General features: G+C 45.2%; 1 protein-coding gene across 1 annotated transcript in view; it reads right to left on the bottom strand.

Moving 5' to 3' along the window:
* Window positions 1-20,214, bottom strand: part of NCAPD2 (non-SMC condensin I complex subunit D2) — a 1,714,408-nt gene that overhangs the window by 1,415,539 nt on the left and 278,655 nt on the right. Inside the window, exon 7 of the mRNA XM_044079588.1 lies at window positions 1,766-1,893. Within this exon, the coding sequence (XP_043935523.1) occupies window positions 1,766-1,893 (128 nt within the window). The remainder of the gene's footprint in view (window positions 1-1,765; window positions 1,894-20,214) is intronic.

The raw sequence follows: 20,214 nt of genomic DNA on the forward strand, positions 1-20,214 counted from the left end.
GCTAGCAGCTTGTTAAAGGCATTTGTAAAAAAGCTTTTCTAAAAATTCAAATCTCAAGGAAGACTCTGTTACGCAGTGAAAGACTCATTTGAAATGAACTCCTTAGGAACAATTAGGCAAGCCTCTGCTCCAGTTAATTATTCTAGACAACATAATTAGGCATCACTCAATGCAATATAACCAAAGCTTGCATTAAATACATTTAAATAAATCCACTTGAAGTTCAACAGAACTAAACTATCAGTGTCCATTCTCTTCAACCTACTGAACTCGTACCACAGGTTCAAGTCTGCTCAGTGCAGAAAGCTTGCCAGCCTCCAGCACCTGTCCATGTTCCGTAAAGTACCACTAACCCCATTTCTCTAGAGATTAACAATATGCTGCTCAACAGTTATTTATATTTTGTTGACCAGGCTAGTTCCACTAGGTCAATAGCCTCTCTTCAGGGAAGACTCCAGGTAATATTCATACTGGCTAGGAGAAATATGACCAGGGCACTGGGGAATTTCTCAGTACTCCAATAGGTGCTCTGGGATCTTTTACATCCAACGGACTACCGCCAACTCAGGCAGATATGGGGTTTTGGTATAACTTCATATCTGAAGGAAGGCAGACTCAAGGAATGCAGCACCCCTCCACCCCACCCCTGCTGCACTACCATGCCAGTATTGGGAAATTGTTTTAATCTCCAAAACATCACCTGCTGTACGCCTCAACTCAAAGGTCAGAGGAATGCAAATGGATGTGTTGATGATGGCCCTGGACCATTACATAATTATGACAGGTGAATTTTTTCTTCCCTTGGGATCAGGATGGACTTGGTTCTTCCCTTCACAAAAGGTTCCCAGCACATTCTAAAACACTCTTCAAAGACGCAGCTAAATTTGACTAGTAGTCCATCGCTACAATCTGCAAGTGCGTTTTTTCATTCTACTACCTTTGTGACCAAAAAAGATTAAATGTTGTCCCTCTGAAATGAGTACAGGCTACATACAGACGCACATCGATTTTCACAAGAAAACGTACATACAAAATGACAAACTATGCATGCCTTTGTTTCATCAGAACCTCTTGGGTCAAAACAATTTGTTATTGTATCCTTTAGGAGAAATACAGTTCACATGCAGTGCAAGTTCACACTGAACATTAATTCTTCCAAATTTGGGATTGCATTGAGCTTAACACCTTGTGTGCTGCAACATATACAACTGCAATTTATTTGTTTAGCTGAAAGCAGGACTGCAGGATGCCATTAACTGATCAAGGCAGTACCATGTATCAAGATTACTCATATCCCTCTTGCCTAAGCTCACCTAATGCTGTCATGTAAAGTAAACTTTCTTAAACATGTTTTAGCTTTTATCTTACTACATGGATATTGTAACTGAAAAAGGGCACAGTGGTCCAGCTCATGTAACTGAAGAAATATTGTGCAAGCTAATGGAAATAACTTAGCTTGGCTCAATCATCACAACAGTTGTCTGACATCACTGCACAACACACGAGTACGCGATTACTGATCAGCACAAAGGCTATAGTTCAGGATAGTTTAGTTGTGACCACAGGGTTATCATCTGGTTCTCCTAGAATGATGCAGCAAGGCTAAGCAATTCAGAAAGACAACAGGAAACATGTGAGCAGAGCAAAGAAAATGGTGTACAAAAGTAATTGAGCAGTATAAGTTGCCTATAAACTGCAGTGATAATACCAGAAAAGTAAGCATAACAGCGCATTCTGACAATACAACAGCCAATATAAAACTTACCCAGCATATGGTTGTAGCGCTTCACCATAATGCCCAGCAAATGGGCCACTGCATCCCTGGTTGGTCTGCACTTCACATGGCCAATTGAAGAATTTTCCAAGATCTTGTAGCAGCAGCAGGTCAGGATACTGCAGAAACAAGTAGAATGGGTTTGTGTTCGGAATACAACCATCAGTACAGTACACAAAAGAGAACTGTATCTAGGGTCGTGATTACCACAAAAGCATAATTAAACAGCCTTATCCCTAGCTCCCAAACACAAAAGCAGCCAATGACTGGAAAATGCAAGTGCTTCCTAGGTTCCTTATGGGAGCAACATGATACATCATCTCATACTGCTACAGAAGCATATGCCTGTGTTACAACAAAGACCATCAGCACCCTGTGCATTAATGCATCCTCAGTATCTAACTGGTACCTAGTCATTTACCTTGTTTCTGATGTCCACGACAGTCTTCTCTTATAATAGTTCCTACTTGCAGCTTGGCCTAAATCCCCTCCTGATCTCATTTTACTCAGACTTCTCCCCAGCTTACACAATGCACCTCCTCCAAAGACTTTATGCCGGACATTTTCACTACTTACCCCCAAGCCTTACAAGTCCACATACCAGTGCTGCCTTAGTATGTGAAGCACAAAACTACGGGCACTCATAAAATTGTCTAAGGCCAGCTTCGAGAGAAAAATTGCACAGGACACTAAGGATAATCACAAGGCTTTTAGTTATGTTAGGAACCTGGGTGGGAATTCCCAGATATGCTCAGAATTAGTCCAAAATGACAAAAAATACACCGAACCCACAGACATTGCCAACATCCTAGCTGACAGGTTCAGCGCAAACTTCTCCCCCCCCCTCCCCCACCAAAAGGGCAAATATCTATCCCAGCAGAATGCTGCCCCTCTGACATCTCAGATGCTCAGGTAAGAGCCGCCCTCTCCAAAGCAAAAAACACAGCATCAATGGGACCAGACTGTGTCCCGGGCTGCGTCCTACATGAACTCCAAGAAGAGCTAAACCCAAACATAAAACTACTGTTCAATCTCAGCCTTACCACAGGATATGTACCCAAAGAGTGGCGTACAGCAACAGTGGTCTCTCTCCACAAAGGTGGTGCCTCAATGGATCCTGGAAACTATTGCCCCATAAGCCTGACTAGCTTGGTCTGCAAAGCTATGGAAAGGATCATCATGGACCTCATAAAAAAAGATACTGGGGACCTACAGACACTGGATCCTACCCAGTTCGGCTTTGTTAAGGGCAGATCCTGCCTCTTAAACCTGGTCGATTTCTTTGAAACCGTCACCAAGGCCATTGACGAGGGGAAGGTGGTCCACACAGCCTGCCTGGACCTCGCAAAAGCCTTCGATGCAATATCCCACTCGGGCATTATAGATAAGCTCACCAGCTTAAATATAAACCCCTACGTCACTAGATGGGTTGCAAACTGGCTCAAGGACAGAACCCACATGGTTAGAATTGCTGGAGCCATGTCAGACTCCAAACCAGTTACAAGTGGCGTCCCACAAGGCACAGTCCTGGGACCTCTCCTGTTCAGTATATATTTCTCGGAGGTACAGGCCAACACGGAAGGACTGTGGCTGACCAAGTTCGCAGATGACTGCAAACTGGGCGCTATAATAGACTCTCCAGCCGACACAAGCATCCTCCAAAAGGGCCTCATAGAAACAGACAACTGGTGCCAGAGCCATGGCCTCAAGCTAAACGCCAAAAAGTATATAGTCCATCCCCTTTGGCAAAAACAAAGTGCCCAGAAATCACCACATAGGTGGTAATCCATTAAGTACAGAAGAAGTAATTAGGGACCTGGGGACCCAAGTTGATAGCAATCTCTCATTTGACAATCACGTGGCCAAAGTGGTTAGAAAAACATTTTATATAACCCACCTAATCATGAAGGGATTCACATCTAGATCAGGGGAGGTCATCGTGCCTCTCTACTCATCCCTCATCAGGCCCATAATTGAGTACAATGCCCCTTTTGGGATGTACCTTACCAGACACCTGCAGCAACTGGAAAGACCCCAAAAGTACCTCACCAAGAGGATCAAAGGGCTCAAACAGATGCCATATGCTGCCCGGTTAAAGAAACTCCAGCTCTACTCAGTGGCATACCGCCTGCTCAGAGGCGATCTGTGCCTGAAGTATAAAGCCATGTCCAACCCAGAATTAATGGACATGCTGCACCTCAGAAAATCCAAATCCCATCGAGCTACGCGCTCGAGAGACTTTAATCTCAGCACTGAAATAAATAGGACATGCTGGAGGGACAGATTCATAACCCAGAGGCTCCCTTCACTCTGGAATAAAATCCCAGTCCAGGTTAGGCAGAGTCCCTCATTGACTCTCTTAAAGAGGAATCTTGATGAGTGGATGGGGGATCGTAGGTTTACCCCGGGTATCACTTCTGTGTCACTGTTAGAGTCACAGTATACTAACCTCGAAAAAGGGCATATCAAAATTAATTTAAAATGGGTGGCGAAAGCCAAACACACTCTGGCTAGGCTTATAAATGCCCTAGGGCAGATAGCCTAGTAAGAACCTATGAACCTATGAACCACCTTCTCCAAGTCCTTAGATATTTGCTCCTCATTTTCTCCACTCTTCCCAGTCTGCCTACAGTCTCATCTAAACTTTCTACATTTTTTTTAAAGCAGGTTGGAGAAATACACCAACTAGGAACCATTTTCAGTTAGTACAACAGTAACAGACCTAAAACAGAGTTCAGTGAAAGATAAACTGGCAACTATATGCATAACAAAACTACTCATGGCAGAAAAGCAACAGGGAATGCAGTCATGCAGATAAAACATTCAATAAGCAGATATTCAAGAAGAAATGCACATATATTCACCTTGTGCTACTATAGACAGATTTACTTCAACCAGATTAAAATACAAGGGGGCTGATAAAGGGTGCATGTTACAGAGTTCGACATATGTGGAACAAAGTAAAATCGATAGAGGCTGCACTAGATGGAAGATCTGAGCACTATTTGATGGAAACATGTCTATGTAAAAGCACTGCAGCTGTCCAAACAGAATTTTGTCCTGTGACAATGATAAAAATTTAGGCAAGGCAGTGGCAGACCCTTCAACCAGTCCCAGATTTAATTATGCAAACTTTGTATTTTTTTTTTTTTGACCAGAGATGGGGCTGAGCCAGTGATGGCAAAGGAGTAACGTTTGTACTACTCCATAGTCAAATGCAATTCTGAAAAGTCAAAAATCTTACATTTATTGAGCATAGATGTTGCTTTATTCCTAACTATTGATAACAGTGAGGTATGAGACTAGAACAACCCCACAGTATTTTATGAACTCCACAGATTTCGAAGGTCCAACTTCAGGGCCAGTAATACTCCAGATGTGTAAATGACTATTAGTGTGCAACACAAACAGCAGTCTTAAATACAGAGCCATATGGAGCACCACACAATACTGGGTTCAGGGACTTCTGTTTAACATTTGCTTACCTGGGAGATCTGACTAGACATAGATGTCTGTTTTCAGCAGAGACCCAAGGAGAAAAGCTCCAGAATAGTTGTTAAAAATACTATACATAAAATATTTACATGTGCATTGCGGTTTAAACATAGAATTACAAGATATAGCAGATTCTAACAAATGGTTGTATGATCATACACAAAATGTTTACATAAGCATAGTGGTTTGACCTGCAATTAAAAAGTAAAGCGGGGAGCAACGTATGATAGTATGTACAATCAGTTTAGTAGGGATAATCTTGAAAAAGTGAAGAAGATAAAAGTAGACAAAGTAGTAACCAGTTTGTCTATGAGGAGGAAGGTTTTTCAGCTTAAGCTAGGGGAGAGTTAGTGGGTTTGGGAAGGGGCAGAGGGGAGCAGGCAGCTGAGTTGGTATCTAAAGCATAAGATATAGTGCATCTGTGGGAGTTTAAGACGACGTCAGATAATGGTTAGGGGAAGGAATTTGAACGGGTCAGCCAGGTGCTAGGCATGAGTTGTTGAGGTGGGAAGTAAGCTGTTTTTTGAAGATGGTTATGTTAGATTGTAACCTGCTTTCTAGTGGTAGGGAGTTCCACGTCTTGGCAATGTTACTACAATACAGGGAGTCACCAGAGCTGTACTGGATTTTGGAGATTAAGATTAATGCCTTGTTAGTGGATCTTAGTTCTTAGTTATTGGAGTACAGAGTAATCAGGTTTTGTAAGGCTGGAGTTTTATCAGGCTGGTACAGTACTTGGTGAGCTAGAATAAGTTGGCTTAGGGCCAAGGTGATTGGGAATTCCAGCCAGGAGCTGTTTTAGGGCTTGACAGTGGTAGGTGCTGTAGAAGTTGTTTGTGGTAAATTTTCTATTTTGTTGTAGTATACTGATAGCTTGTTTAAAATTGCTGTTTAGATCAATTAGGGCAGGTGACACATACAGTAAGGTAGACAGAAGATGGGCATGAGCGAGGGTAACTTTACTGTTGCTGGTTAGGAAGTTTTTACATCTGTAAAGAGTGCCTAGTATTTTGTGGACTATCGTTTGAGCTATACCTTTGTCAAATTTCATATTATTGTCAATGATGACCCCTAGTAATTTGGTTTGTGTGACCGGGAGATAGGAGTATTATCTGACGCAGAAATAGAGCATGGGGGAGTAGGTACTGTTGCTTTGGGGGGATGGAAGTGCATAAGGTGGGACCTTTTAGGATTTAGTACTAGCTGGGAGTTTGATAGCCAGGTTTCAATGCTTCTTGGGTGTTAATGTGAAGTTGTTGGAGGGTGAGGGCAAAGCAGATTAAGATGGAGTCGCCAGCATATTGAACCAAGTTTGCTAAAGGGGTGGCTTTGTGAAAAATATTTGTAAATATAGTGAAAAGTAGGGGTCCTAGGATTGATCCTTGTGGTACTCCTAGTTTCACAGGAAGAAGGGGGGATTTTTCCACTGAACAGCTTGTTGGCATTGGGGGAGGTAGTCTTGAAACCATAGTAGTGGGGGTAGTTTGTTTTAATTCTGATGGTGATGTTAGAAGTTTTGTATGGGAGACTATCAACACCTTTGATAAGTCAAGGAAAACTGCAGACACTAGTTGACCATTGTTGGATTGCATATTTACTACGTTACACAAATGAATGAGTGCTGTGGCAGTACTATGGTTGGATCAGAATCCATGGTGAGTGTCAAGCAAGATTGTTTGAGAGAGAGGAGTTAGGATCTGGGTGTGGATATATTTTTCCAGTATTTTAGCCAGTAGGGAAAGTATAGCTATAGGGCAACAGTAAGGTCAGTAGAAGTGCCAGCTTTATGTATTGGTATAATATAGGAGATTTTCCAGAGAAGTGGCACTTTTTTAAAGATTAATCTGTTTATGATTGATAATGTGTAGGAAGTGGCTTTGGCAGCTATTTGTAGGAATTTGGCAGGTAGTTTGTCTACGGCTAGGGTGGTGGGTTTTAAGCTGAATTAGGTGTCTACAGATGGTTGAAGGAGTTAGGGTTATTTGATGGGTTATGTAGTATAGTGGGGGATAGAGGAGTGTGGGTCTGTTGATAGCTTTGGTACAGAATTTGTGAAGAACTCACTGAATTGGGCTGCTGTGTTTATGGAGGTGGTATCTACATTTGAATGAGAAATCTGTGATTTACCTGGTTGGAGAATACTGTTTTTAGTGGCCCTGAACTTTTGAGGGTTGGTTTTGTGCTTTTATGTGGTGATAATTTTACAGTCAGCCATACAGGTGATCACAGAACCAGTTTATAGCAGCAGTTTAGGCTATAAAAGCCACGTTCTTTGATTAAGAGTGACCAACAAAATCAAATGCCTTTGAGAGATGAATGAACAGCAAACACAAAGCTCCTTGCATTGACTACATGGGATAAAGCATCAGTTCCAGAGAGAAGAGCCATTAAAAGCATTCATGCTCATTCCTAAATCCAAGGTTGTGGCTACTGGAGGCCATATGCTTCAATATCTACATTTCAACCATGTCGTTTGACCCTTCTCAAATTTTAGCAAAGACAAACTACATGGTAATAGGTCAAAAGTCACTGCTACAGCTAGAACGGTTTGGAAATAGACAGAACATAGACAGCTTTCAAGAGGACAGAAAGCACGCCACTGGAAAGAAATGATTTAAAGGTGCACTTTAGAAGTAGAAATCAAACCCAAATAAATTTTGGGGAAAGGCCAACAGATCTGATTTTACAATGAGAAGGAATGGTCTTACGGTATTTTAATGCAACAATTCTGAAATGGAAAATCAGTTTTCTGTCCAAAATAAACTGCACAAATATGCTCAATCCCAGCAAAGGAGAAGAAATGTTAAAGGTGCACAATACGTTGTGTTCAGCAAATACCTGTGCAATCAAGTCTGAATGATTACGGAGTCATTCATCAACAGGAAACTTCGGTAATTAAGTACTGACCAAGCAGGCCAATAGTTAAACCCAAGCCTTCCAGAACCCTTTCACTACATCTTTGTATGTAGGATGCTTCCGTCTGCTTTACAAGCAAATCAAATTCACAGTATTAAAAAAAACTATCCATTTACATTCCTTATCCTCCAACAGTTGGACTTGCTTTGGTAGCCAGTATAAACATTTCAACCCAAATTTCATTATTTGACAGAATGACTGCAATACAGGGGCTAAACTGCACAAAAGATTTTGGTAAGCGAAAAAAAATAAACTAAAGCCCACACAAACTTTCTAATCCAACATATGAAATATTCTGGCAAACAAATTCTACAAAGCATGAATAATGCACACTGCCCAAATAATCCAAAAGAAACTTGTAAACTCAGACCTTGTAGGAAATGACAAGCAAGGATAGGAGTGAGCAGTCTGCCTGTTCACCCATGCTGGGGGGCAGGAAAGCAGCTCAAAGCCACTGCACTACAGACAACAAGCAGGAAGCTGGGTAACCCCACAAGCAGCACTGCAGGCTGAGACATGTGTACCAACCAAGGTGCAGTTTCATGCAAGGTGGCTACAATATGACCTTTATGCAGGAGCTTGCAGGGTCCATTCTGGTGGTATTGTGAGCTTGTTCATCTCAGGCTGCCACATGAATATATAGTAGCTGAAAGCCTTGTGATCAGCTGTCAGCCACTACAATAAATGGGCCATCTGAATTGCTCACAGGTTGATGTCCAGAAAGGAACGGGGGGACAAATCCCTTCTGACCAGGAAGATGCATATTACTTCAGTACAGAAATGCTGTGCAATATAATCTTATACGTCCCAATTGGATGCGTTTCTTCAAACGAAACTAAAGTGTCTCTCAACTTTGTCTAGTTTTTTATGTCCCTTACAAAACTATTTTAAAAATACTTAAAATGGAGCTCACCCTGCACATCCCACCCTCCCCTAAAATAATTAGCTCATCTCTATCTACTCCAGAACAGTCCCAACTTTTAACAGAAGCAGGTTAAACATAATACGCAATCATACACGACTCCCTTCAACATAACGGAAACTGGGTTATAAACTTAAACATGGGAGGATTATATACACACTTTCTATAAAATGTGTACAATATATGTAGCGCATTACATTAACACAGATACAAGCACTCCTGTTTGCATATGGATGTCTGCATGGATCTCCAACATGCTGGCAGTAAAACGAAGCCAAAATGACAAACTACAAACATTAAAGTCAACATAGGATATAGCCAATGTACGACATTATAAACACAGAGACAGAGTGGTTCAGGAGTTCTGTAAAATATTTGGTATATTTACAGCTTGAGGTAAACGGCTTATAGAATAAAGAAAATTGCAACGTCAGGTGCACTGTCTACATAAATGGCTATCCATTGTAAGTCATAGGAAGTAAAATTAGCAACTATCTGTACACTTAAGTTTTTGGTATTTAAAGTGAGCAACAGTTTCCAATAATTCTCTGAAACAAATGCAAGTTGCTTCCTTTAGGAGATGGTGCTTTGATGTATACAAACATTGTGAGGATATTGTGTGTCCTGATTTCAAAAGATGGTTCCAGACAGCAACCCCAAGTGTACAGAAGGCCTTTCTACCTATGGTGGTTTAAAACTGTGGCCTAGAGAGCAACTTTATCTGGATCATCTCTATTGGAATAAAGCTTGATGTCTGATTAATAGTTTCTGTCCTGGGGGGGAGGGGGGGGGGTCTCAAACAAAATTAATAAATTTTGATTGCTGCAATTAGCTTTGGTCCTCTTTCCAAGGTTAATGGCACACATAGCCCAAGGAGATAGGACTTAAAATAATGACTTCTCTGGCCACCCTGTGGGTTTCCCATCTTGGGATTTTGGTTTTTATGTTGCTTGTGGGAAATTTAAAAAGGAAGCTTGATAATCTACATTTGGCTTCTAAAATGGAGAGGGAGGAACATCTGGGTAATAATGCTGCAAACAGAAGACAGGCTTAGCCTAGTATACACCTATGAACCTAACGACCACCAGAGCTTTTATTAGCCTATAATTCTTTTGATGACAAACCAGAGTGGGGGTGTTCCAACTGTTGCATATGCCTAGTCAGGTACATTTAGAAGGGGGCATTGCATTCCATGATGGGTCTGACAAGGGCCTAGTAGAGTGGTACTTATAAGGGTATGTGGTATCCAGGTCCAAACGAGTTACTCAAAGATGGGAAATGTAGAAGGGGTTTTTCTTGCTACATGTTGGTCAAGGCCAGATTACTGTGTCTACACATGTTCCCAGATCTCTAATTACTGGGTCAATATTTAGGTGGGTCTTGCCAATGAAATAATTTGCCTGTGTAGACATTTTCCTAAAAAAGCACTATAGTGCACTTATTTCCATTAAGTCGTGGCTTTGGCATCAGACATTTGTCTGCAATAGACACTTCTGCAGGATGTTTTTCATGGGGGCAAATTAGGATAGCTCCCAATTTGTAGCCTACAAACTTGGTGAGCCAGAGGCCATTGGCATCTACTTCTCAGAGGTCAAGGCTAAACAGAAATTAGTCCAGCATGCAGCCCTGTGGTACTCAGCTGGTGACCTGCCTCTTGGTGGAGGTGGTCTCATGAATCATGACTTCCTGCGTCCTACCTGTGAACCAGCTAGCAATCCAGAAAGTTGTGTACGGACTTGTGCCTAGTTTGATGAATTTGTCAATACCACAGTGAAGTGCTGTGGCAATAGCCTTAGTCAGATCTTTGTGGGCTGTATGGACTATTTTCCCCTCATGCATTGCCCTTGGTTACCTTCTCAAAGAAGTCTACCAGGTTAAGCACGCATGACCTTCCCTTGACAAAACCAAACCTGGGTAGGTCCAGTGTCTAGAGGGTGCCAATGTCTGATAATTTCCATGATAATTTGTACCATGACTTTGCATATTAGGCTAGACTAGTCAGAATAATAGGTGTGCAGCTTATGGGGTCAATTGATGGTCCACACTTGTGGTGCGAGGAATAACTGCTGTAGTTCTCCATTCGCTTGGTACATCTTGTTTGGGCAACTCCAGCGGTGTACATAAAGAAAGGAGAGTACAGCTAAGGTGAGTCCAAATAAAGTAGCAGCTTGGAAATTCAAGAAGCTGGCCAGGGAGGATGGATGCTGTCCACCCAGAGAGGGAAGAGGACAGTCAAGGGCCATATGTCAAAATCCCTCAGATGACAGCTAGTGTTGCAAGACTGTCCCCCAAGGAGGATGTTCAGCCAGCAAGCTGCTTCAATGGTAGCCCTCATTCCAAGTGCACAGGAGTCTTCACCTCCATAAAGTGTACTGTTATACCAACAGTGATTCAAGTTATTCTCACCCCCACAGCCAGGTGAAGAGTTAAAATATCAGAGACCGAGAGAGACCCTTATGACTCCCACTCCAGATAGCTCTTGACGTCACCGGGGAATACTAAAGAGACTGAGCATGGGTAACAGAGCCTTGATAGTAGGCACATGCAGCAAAAAGTGGGCCATGCTTTTCACAAGACTTAAACCAAAGTCTCATTTGCTTGAGTTGGTAGTAGCTCAGACGAATAAAAAAGATCCCACTACACCTAACTGAAAACAGATTAGTGGGATACTCCCCGATGCCTTGGCCAACCTTGCCTTAGTAATACAAATACCACATTGGTTCTCCCCTGAAGTGAAGCCACTAGCCTAGTGGGACTAACCCAGGATAAATAAAAACTACTCTTATCTGTGGCAGAACTCCCTTGCCCAACTGGTAGTATGGAGACCTGTTGGCATAATGGTTACGATTCTAGTCTCCCATGCACAAGCCATTTTGCTTTAGGTTCAGCATTAGTATTCTCTTAAGGGTTTAATATGATAAACATACAAATTTTATCGGATAAGGTTTGCAGAGATTAGAAGTTATGTACTCACCATAACGTTCCATCTGAGTAGGTGTATTCATTTGTCTGCAACCTGTGGGTTATGGATCCGATATCGGATCCGAACCGGCATGGTTTTCCAGCTATGGATCCAAGCTCTCAGCTCCTCCCCTCACCCATAATGCCCTGCTCTACCCTCATGACCTCAGATCGAGTTTGCCAAAGCAACAATACCCTAAAAAGGGTAACAAAGAATATGCAGGAAACTGAAAGGCCAGGGGGATAGGAGGGCGGGATGGTTGCAGACAAATGAATACACCTACTCAGATGGAACGTTATGGTGAGTACATAACTTCTAAATCTGAAGTAGGATATTCATTTGTCTGCAACCTGTGGGACAGAGTCCCCAGCTACCTGAATCTTGGGCGGCCATCATGGAAGGATATTCCGAGCACCGCGGAGCCAAAGGATGCTCTACCCCTAGATGCAAGATCCAACTTATAGTGGGAAATAAACGTATGAGATGAAGCCCACGTGGCTGCTGCACAAATATCATCTAGAGGAATCCTAGCCTTGAAGGCTGCCGAGGTAGATACTGACCGGGTTGAATGGGCATGAACACCCTCCGGTGCGGGCCTTCCTGAAGCTTGATAAGCCAATAAAATGCACTGTGAAATCCAGCGGGACAGAGAAACTTTAGAAATTGGCTTGCCCAAATTGAATTTTGCAAAGGAAATAAACAGCTGGTCGGATTGCCTATGACCAGCTGTCCTGTTCAGATAAAATCTAAGTTGCCTGTGAACATCTAGTGAATGTAGCTTATATTCACCTTTGTTTTCATATTTAGGGAAGAAAACAGGGAGGTTAATGGATTGATTGAGGTTTGCTTCAGAAGCGATTTTAGGAAGAAAGGACGGGTTGGTCCTGAGGGAGACACGGTCCGGATGAAATACCAAGTAAGGAGGTTTAGCTGATAAAGCTTGAAGTTCAGAAACTCTCTTGGCTGATGTAATGGCTACCAAAAAGGCTGTCTTGTAGGACAAGAATTTGAGATCCACCGTAGCCGCTGGCTCGAAAGGAGGAGCGGTCAAGGCCTGTAAGACCAAAGAAAGGTCCCAAGGAGGAACTGCTTGTTTTATAGGGGGCCTGAGAAGAAAAGTACCTTTAAGAAATATCTTACACAATTTGGCTGACATAAGAGGATTAGAGTCATGGCCAATGTGATAGTGAGAAATTGCAGCCAGTTGAACTTTGACTGTGGAACTGCTGGCACCATCGTTAAAGAGAGTGGTTAGAAAGTCAAGCACTAAAGGGAGAGGAACCGTGAAGGGATTCAGGCCTTGCCGCTCCGCCCACACAGAGAAACGTTTCCATTTGCTTCGGTAAACCTTTCTAGTGGATGGTTTATGAGCCGCCACCAAAATAGCCTTTACCGGTGAAGAAATACCAGGAGTCCTTATCAAGAGTGGAACTGGAGCAGCCAAGCGGTCAGCTTCAGGTTGTCCAGGTTCGGAGGAGGAATGTAGGATGGATGGGATATCAGATCCGGGATGGGATCTAGAATCCAAGGAGGATTCACCGAGTGAGACCTTAGGAAGGGGAACCAGATCTGTCGAGGCCAGAATGGAGCAATGAGAATCATTCTGCAACCCACCCGAGAGGCTTTCTGAAGAACTTGCAGCATTAGAGGCAAGGGTGGATAGGCATACAGAAGACCGGGTGGCCAAGCATGCACCAGAGCGTCTCTTGGGGTACCTCCGGGAGGAGGTATTAGAGCGAAAAACTGTCGCACTTGGTGTTTGAGGGAGAAGCAAAAGATCGCATGAAGGGTTCCCCACCGTGCGAATATGCGTTCCGCTACTTGACAATTGAGAGACCACTCGTAAGGGGTCAGAATGGTGCGACTGAGCTTGTCCGCTAGGATGTTGGACCGACCGGAATGTGCGTTGCTATTAGAAAGCGATTGGTGGAGATTGCCCATTCCCAAACTCTCATGGCCTCTCGACAAAGAGGGTAAGACCTTGTTCCCCCTTGCTTGTTGATGTACCAGACAACGGACATGTTGTCCGATTGAATCGCAATTGTTCCCAAGGGAAGAAAGTCCTGAAGTGCTAGCAACGCTAAGAGCACTGCTCTCATCTCTAGAACATTGATATGCAGTAAGGTCTCTGAATCGTTCCACGTGCCTTGGACTGTCCGGCCCAAAGTGCCCCCACCCGAGGCGGGAGGCGTCCGTGGTCACCGTGGCGAGAGGGGAGAAGCACAAAATGGGCGGCCTTTGTGGAGATCCGGGTAGTGGAGCCACCACAAGAGGGACCGCTTGCAAGCCTTGCTGATCGGTATGGGATGATGCATGGGGAGAGCAAGGTATGACCACTGTACTAAGAGCGTCCACTGTAGAATGCGCATATTGAGCCTGGCAAGAGGAAGAAGTGCTATAGCGAAGCCATGGACCCTAGAGCCCTCAGGACCAACTCCGCTGGAACAGAACTTGAATGGAGAATGGCCCGCACCTGGAGCTGCAGATTTAGAACTCTGTCCGCAGTGAGGAAGGCTCGTAAACTCCTTGTGTCTAGCCTGGCCCCTATAAAATCTAAGAGCTGTGTGGGCCAGGTTGGACTTTTGAATTTACTGTGATGCCCAGAAAGGGAGCAAGATGGAGAAAGGAGTCTCGCCAAGAGAAGTAGATGCCTTGTTGGGGCGGTAAGAAGCCAGTCGTCCAGGTAGGGAAAGACCTGCACCCCCTGAAGCCTCAGGTGGGCCGCTACCACTGCTAGTACTTTGGTGAACACCCTGGGGGCTGTGGTGAGACCAAAGGGAAGGACCCGGAACTGGTAGTGACTGGCTCCCAGCCGGAAGCGAAGAAACCTCCTGGAGCGCCTGTCCATCAGAATGTGGTAGTACGCGTCCTTGAGATCTATCGAGCACATCCAGTGATTTTCTCCCAGAAGGGGGAGAATAGATTGCAGAGTGACCATTGAATTTTTCTTTGGGGACTGCCAGATTCAAGAGAGAGAGGTCTAGGATTGGTCTTAGTTCCCCCGTCTTTTTTGGCACTAAAAAGAATCTGGAGTAGAACCCTGATCCGATCTGGTCTGGGGGAACGGGCTGGATGGCTCTTTTCTTTAGCAGATGGCCAATTTCTGCCAAAGCGGCCTCCGTTGACCGGGTGGGGCGTCTGGGAGGACTTCAACTTTGGAAGGTGAAGGAAAGGAATGCGATATCCCTGGATATGATTTGGAGAACCCAGCGGTCCGATGTTATGGACTCCCATGCCGCTAGGTGCCCGAACGTCCCCGACTGCCTCCAGAGTAGAGCAGTCGGGCAACCCTCAGGGTTGCTGCGCGGGCCGTTCAGAGAAAGGTTCCCTGGACCCGAAGTTTCTGGGAGCCCCTCTGCCTCTAGGGCGGCGTCCTCCCTGTCCTCCTCTGCCACGGAAGGACTGGTTGTCCGGAGCAGGCTGGGACTGCTGCGACTTCGGAACCACATCTTCTTCTGACCCTTTTGGTTCCTAGAATAGGGCCTCTGGGGTGCAGAGAAGCGGATTCCGACGGCAGACAGCGTCTTCCGTCCTTTCGCTCTGGGTCAACGTCTCACGAACGGTCTTGCCAAACAGAGCAGAACCATCAAAAGGGGCGTTCGCAAACGACGCCTTGAAGGGCTCAGAAAAATCGCAGTGACGGAGCCAGGCCTGACGTCTAGTGACCAGTCCTGTCCCGCAGCTCTAGCGGCGCCCTCCGTTGCATGGGAGAGTAGCCGCAGAAGTATTTGTAACTGACGAAGAGTGGCCATACGGGTGGAGTGCAGAACTCTGTCCTCCTCCGAAATGGACTCAGGGGGGGATGCAGCGTATTCCTTAATAAGATCTCGCTGCATCCGAATAACATGTGCCAAATAGTTCAGCGCCCTTACTGAGAAGGTCGCCGAACTGAACATCCGCTTCCCAAGCGGTCCATCATCGAGACTCCTTGCTCGGTGGGTGGACTGAGGACTCTCCTGAGCCAGTTCCCTCTTTGTGGCCGCCGTCAACATGGCATCTACCGGAGGCCCCTTACTCCAATGGGTCCGGTCGGATGGCGGACTAAGGATCCTATCCGGTCTTTTGGGAATTGGCTCCACGGTGTCCGGTTCCTTCCACGCCCTGGTGGTAATAAGGTCCACCAGGGGGTCGGCAGGGGGACACCCAAGAGGTAGACGGGCCCGTTCAAATGCCTCCAAGAACACGGACTCGTCCGAGGAAGACTTGGGGGCAGACCACCCCCCCCCTTATACGGAGCATTTCCATGATGTCTCCAAAGGAGACATCCTTGGGGGGTGACCGTGGGGAGCCTTCCCCTTCCTCCAAGTCCGTGTCTTCAGTGAGAGACTCGGGGGAGTCAATGTGCCTCCTTTTGCGTATGCTTGCGAGGGACCTCCTCTGTGGGGCTGTCATAGTAGTCCTCAAGCAGCAATTTGCTCCATAGGAGCAACTTGGGGCACAGAAACGGGCTGTCCCAGGGGCCGGATGGTGGAAGCCTGGCCCAGTGCAGAGGGAGCGCGGGACGGAGCCGAAACAAGTGCCGGGGGTCCGGAGACCCTCAACAGAGCCCTCTCCACTACATCAAAAGCCGAAGGGAGCCGACCTCGACCAAAGGATCCGACAATCGGCTCCCCCTCGGATCCGAAGAGTGGATCGGAGCCGGCGCCGAAGCACTCGGATCCGAAGGGACAGTGCGCTCCGACACAGACGGCGCCGAAGGAGCACTGATCCCCTCGGATCCAGGCTCCGAGAGGTCGGATCCGACGCACTCGAGGGCAGGGTCGGGTCCGAAGTACCAAGTACTATCGGCGCCGACCCACCCCCGGCTCCGAAGCTGCTCGGCTCCAGCTGCTCCGAACCCGGATAGCGGGTCGGAGAAGGAGCAATAGGCTTAAAAGGGTGTTGAGCTCCCGGAGGAGGCAAGACACTCCCATCTGCATCTGGGCCTGGATGAACCTTCTCATCATCCGGTCCAGATCAGCATCAGAAAGGCTATGGGTAGATCTCGAAGAGGCTACCGAGGTAGGCCTGGAGTGCCTCCTCGATAGCCTCGTGGAGATCGGGTCTCCTCCTCCTCAGGACCCGGTGAAAAGCACACAGGGGACCGGGGCCGAGAAGGAGGAGACCGAACCGGCAACGGAGCCGGGGGAGAAGCCCGCTTGGCTGGCCGGGTCGAAACAGAGGTGTCGGCCCGCCGCTTGTGCTTCTCCCTCCGGTCCTTTTAGTAGCATCCTCTCCTCACCAGAAGTGGGAGGTTGAGTCCCAGGAGCAGGAGGGGTTGCCACAGGGGGAACAACTGTAGCCACAGTAGTCCCCGAAGGAGCGGAGGCCGGAGCCGAGTCTGGCGGTAAAAGACCCGCCAAGACCAGCTTGGTCCTCCGCTCCCTCAGTGCCCTGTGGTTGTACCCTGCACAAATGGAACAACCACATGTGAGGTGTTCAACCCGAGACATAACACACCGAGTGTGGCCATCAGCCGGTGAGAGCTTATGGCCACACTCGGAGCATTTCGAAAAAATAGATTTAGGCTGGTCAGCCATAATCTATAAATCACTAAAAGCTACTGAAAGTAACTTAAAACAAAAAGACACACAGGCCTACACACACACTCTACGCAACAGCGAGGGGAGGGAATAAAATTACTTAATTTAACTCAAAAGAAACTCAAAATACACTTTTAAGAAAGGGAAACCTAAACTTTCACACAGAAACACTCAAAAAAATCAAAAATTCTCTGATTTTAACAAGTAACAAGATCCACTTAGCTGAGAGCTATGTACCCAAATCCAGTCACCAGCGCGGCAAATGAGATCTGAGGTCATGAGGGTAGAGCAGGGCATTATGGGTGAGGGGAGGAGCTGAGAGCTTGGATCCATAGCTGGAAAACCATGCCGGTTCGGATCCGATATCGGATCCATAACCCACAGGTTGCAGACAAATGAATATCCTACTTCAGATCTAATGTTTCTTCTTCAAGGCTTTGGCAATAATGAGGCTCTGCTCTAACTGTGGTAGAACTCTTTCCAATTAGTCTGCCTTTCTACCAACAGTTTTTTTTTTGCCTTGTGAACATGAAAGTTGAGACTGGTCTACCCAAATGCAAAGGCATCTGAAGTGTGGTGTGGTTTCTAACCAAATTTTGACGTTATGACTTGTACTGAAGATCATCCTTTAAATTTTTTGACGTCCAGTGCGTGTCATAATGAAAGCTTATGCAGGAGTTTTCCAAAATGTTCTCGAATGGTGGAATGAGAGGGTTCATAGGTGTGTACTAGGATAATGGCCCTGGAGTCTTTACAAGCCTAGCCCATAGAAGTGCCCCGGCATCATTGGAATCTTTAGGACTACATGGTCTGTGTACATAAAGGGAGTTTGAAGAAAGAGCTGCAATGGCGGAACAGTGAAAATAGCACAGGGAGAAAGCAGACCTTTGAGGTACACGTTTTGAAGCAGTAGTACAGAGAATAAGCTCCCTATTGTACCTTGAATTATCTACAAGGAAATTGTACTACCACTGGAAGCAAGACGTTGCTTATTCCTGGTCTAGAGTGGGAGTTGAGAACCAAGTCTGCCAGATCAAAGGCTTTGGTGGGATTAGTCCAAGACGCATAAAATCTAGTCATTTAGTGTGTAAAGAGAGGTCAAGGTACTTTCTAAAAAGGACCAGCGTCCATATTGGTGTTGGAAAAGCATGCTGTATTTTTTGATCTAGTCCAAGTTCAATGAAAAATTAGTTTTCCAGGATTTTTCCTTGGGTCAAAAGGACAGACTAGCTTGGTTCAGGGATTTTGGATAGTGGTTTAACAATAGTTCAATTTCTCCAAATTATTTTGGGTTTCTAATTCTCTAAACTGGCCCTAGGCGTGAGTGCGCGTGTGTGTGCGCCTTCTGTGGAAGGCTGGGCACCGGGGCTGGTAACTCGACACCACAAAAATCCACTGCCATTCATGAACGGACAGGTGATCCACTGTGGCAACCCCTAACCGGGAAAAGCCAAAAGAAGATAATTTTGGGTTTCTAATTCAGTAACAGGAATGGCCCCATTACTGGGTCAGGGTACAACTAAAGTTTTTTGAAATTAGTACTGCTGTAGTTGTCCCATATTTAATTATATTTAAGTTCTTAGTCCTGTTGCCCCTACTACTATTGGAACTGTCTAGGTGTCTTCATCCCACATTGCTCTAGCGTCTGCTTGCAAATCCTGGTACACTAATTGCTGGATATAACTACTTCAATGACTAATGCTGCCTTTTTTTTTTTACTATTACCCGTTTTCCTTGCTTCTATTATAATTGGAAGATTCCATGTGAACCAAACTTCTCCGCTACTTGTAGATTGCACAGTTTACACAATTCCAAATGTAGTCTTGCCACATTATTGTGCCCTTCAGTACAATCATAGCTAAGGGTTTGTACATCAGCCAGAAAGGACTTGTCCAACTGCTTCCAGTTCTGTATTATAAAACCAGCATCTCCCACTTTTTCTATTGACTTTGTAAAGCATGTATGGAAGCCCTTTACATCTAGAGCTGAAATTAAACCAAAAAATAAAAGGCTGCTAATTTCATGTCTCCGTAACCATTTGTGCATCAAATCTTGATCAAAAGGGGTTGGGTCCAGGAGTTCTCGATATGCCACAGACTGTGCCCTTTACATTTTTCTTTCCATTTCTTCTGATCCTTTATTCTTTGTTTTTGGCAATTTCAGGAGTTGCCCAATTCTCATGTACTTCTGGTTTGATTTCAATTCATAGGTGCGTACTAGGCTAATGGCCCTGGAGCCTTCACAAGCCTACCACATAGGATTACCCTGGCATCATGCCACCCAACCTCATCTCCCAGTGCCTGTCAAGTAGAGCCACTGGAGTAATCCCCGGGGTGAATTTTTTATTTCCCATCCACTTGAGATTTCTTTTGAAGAGGGCATCTGAAAGATATAATCCTCTGCTCAGTACTGATACTATCAGCTGTTAAAAAGCTGCTTCCTGTAGTCCAGGATTCTTTCAATTTAACAAAGGCGCATGGCCTTTTACACAATTTAACATTGTTGGAAAAAGCTGTAGACAGAACCTTTAAGTACTCACATGTACTACATAACTGACTGGTACTCACATGTACTACATAACTGACTGGTACTCACATGTACTACATAAAACTGACTGGTACAA

Source organism: Protopterus annectens, chromosome 8.part0 (genome assembly GCF_019279795.1).
Source record: "Protopterus annectens isolate FY-2018-M chromosome 8.part0, PAN1.0, whole genome shotgun sequence".
Classification (NCBI taxonomy): Eukaryota; Metazoa; Chordata; order Ceratodontiformes; family Protopteridae; genus Protopterus; species Protopterus annectens.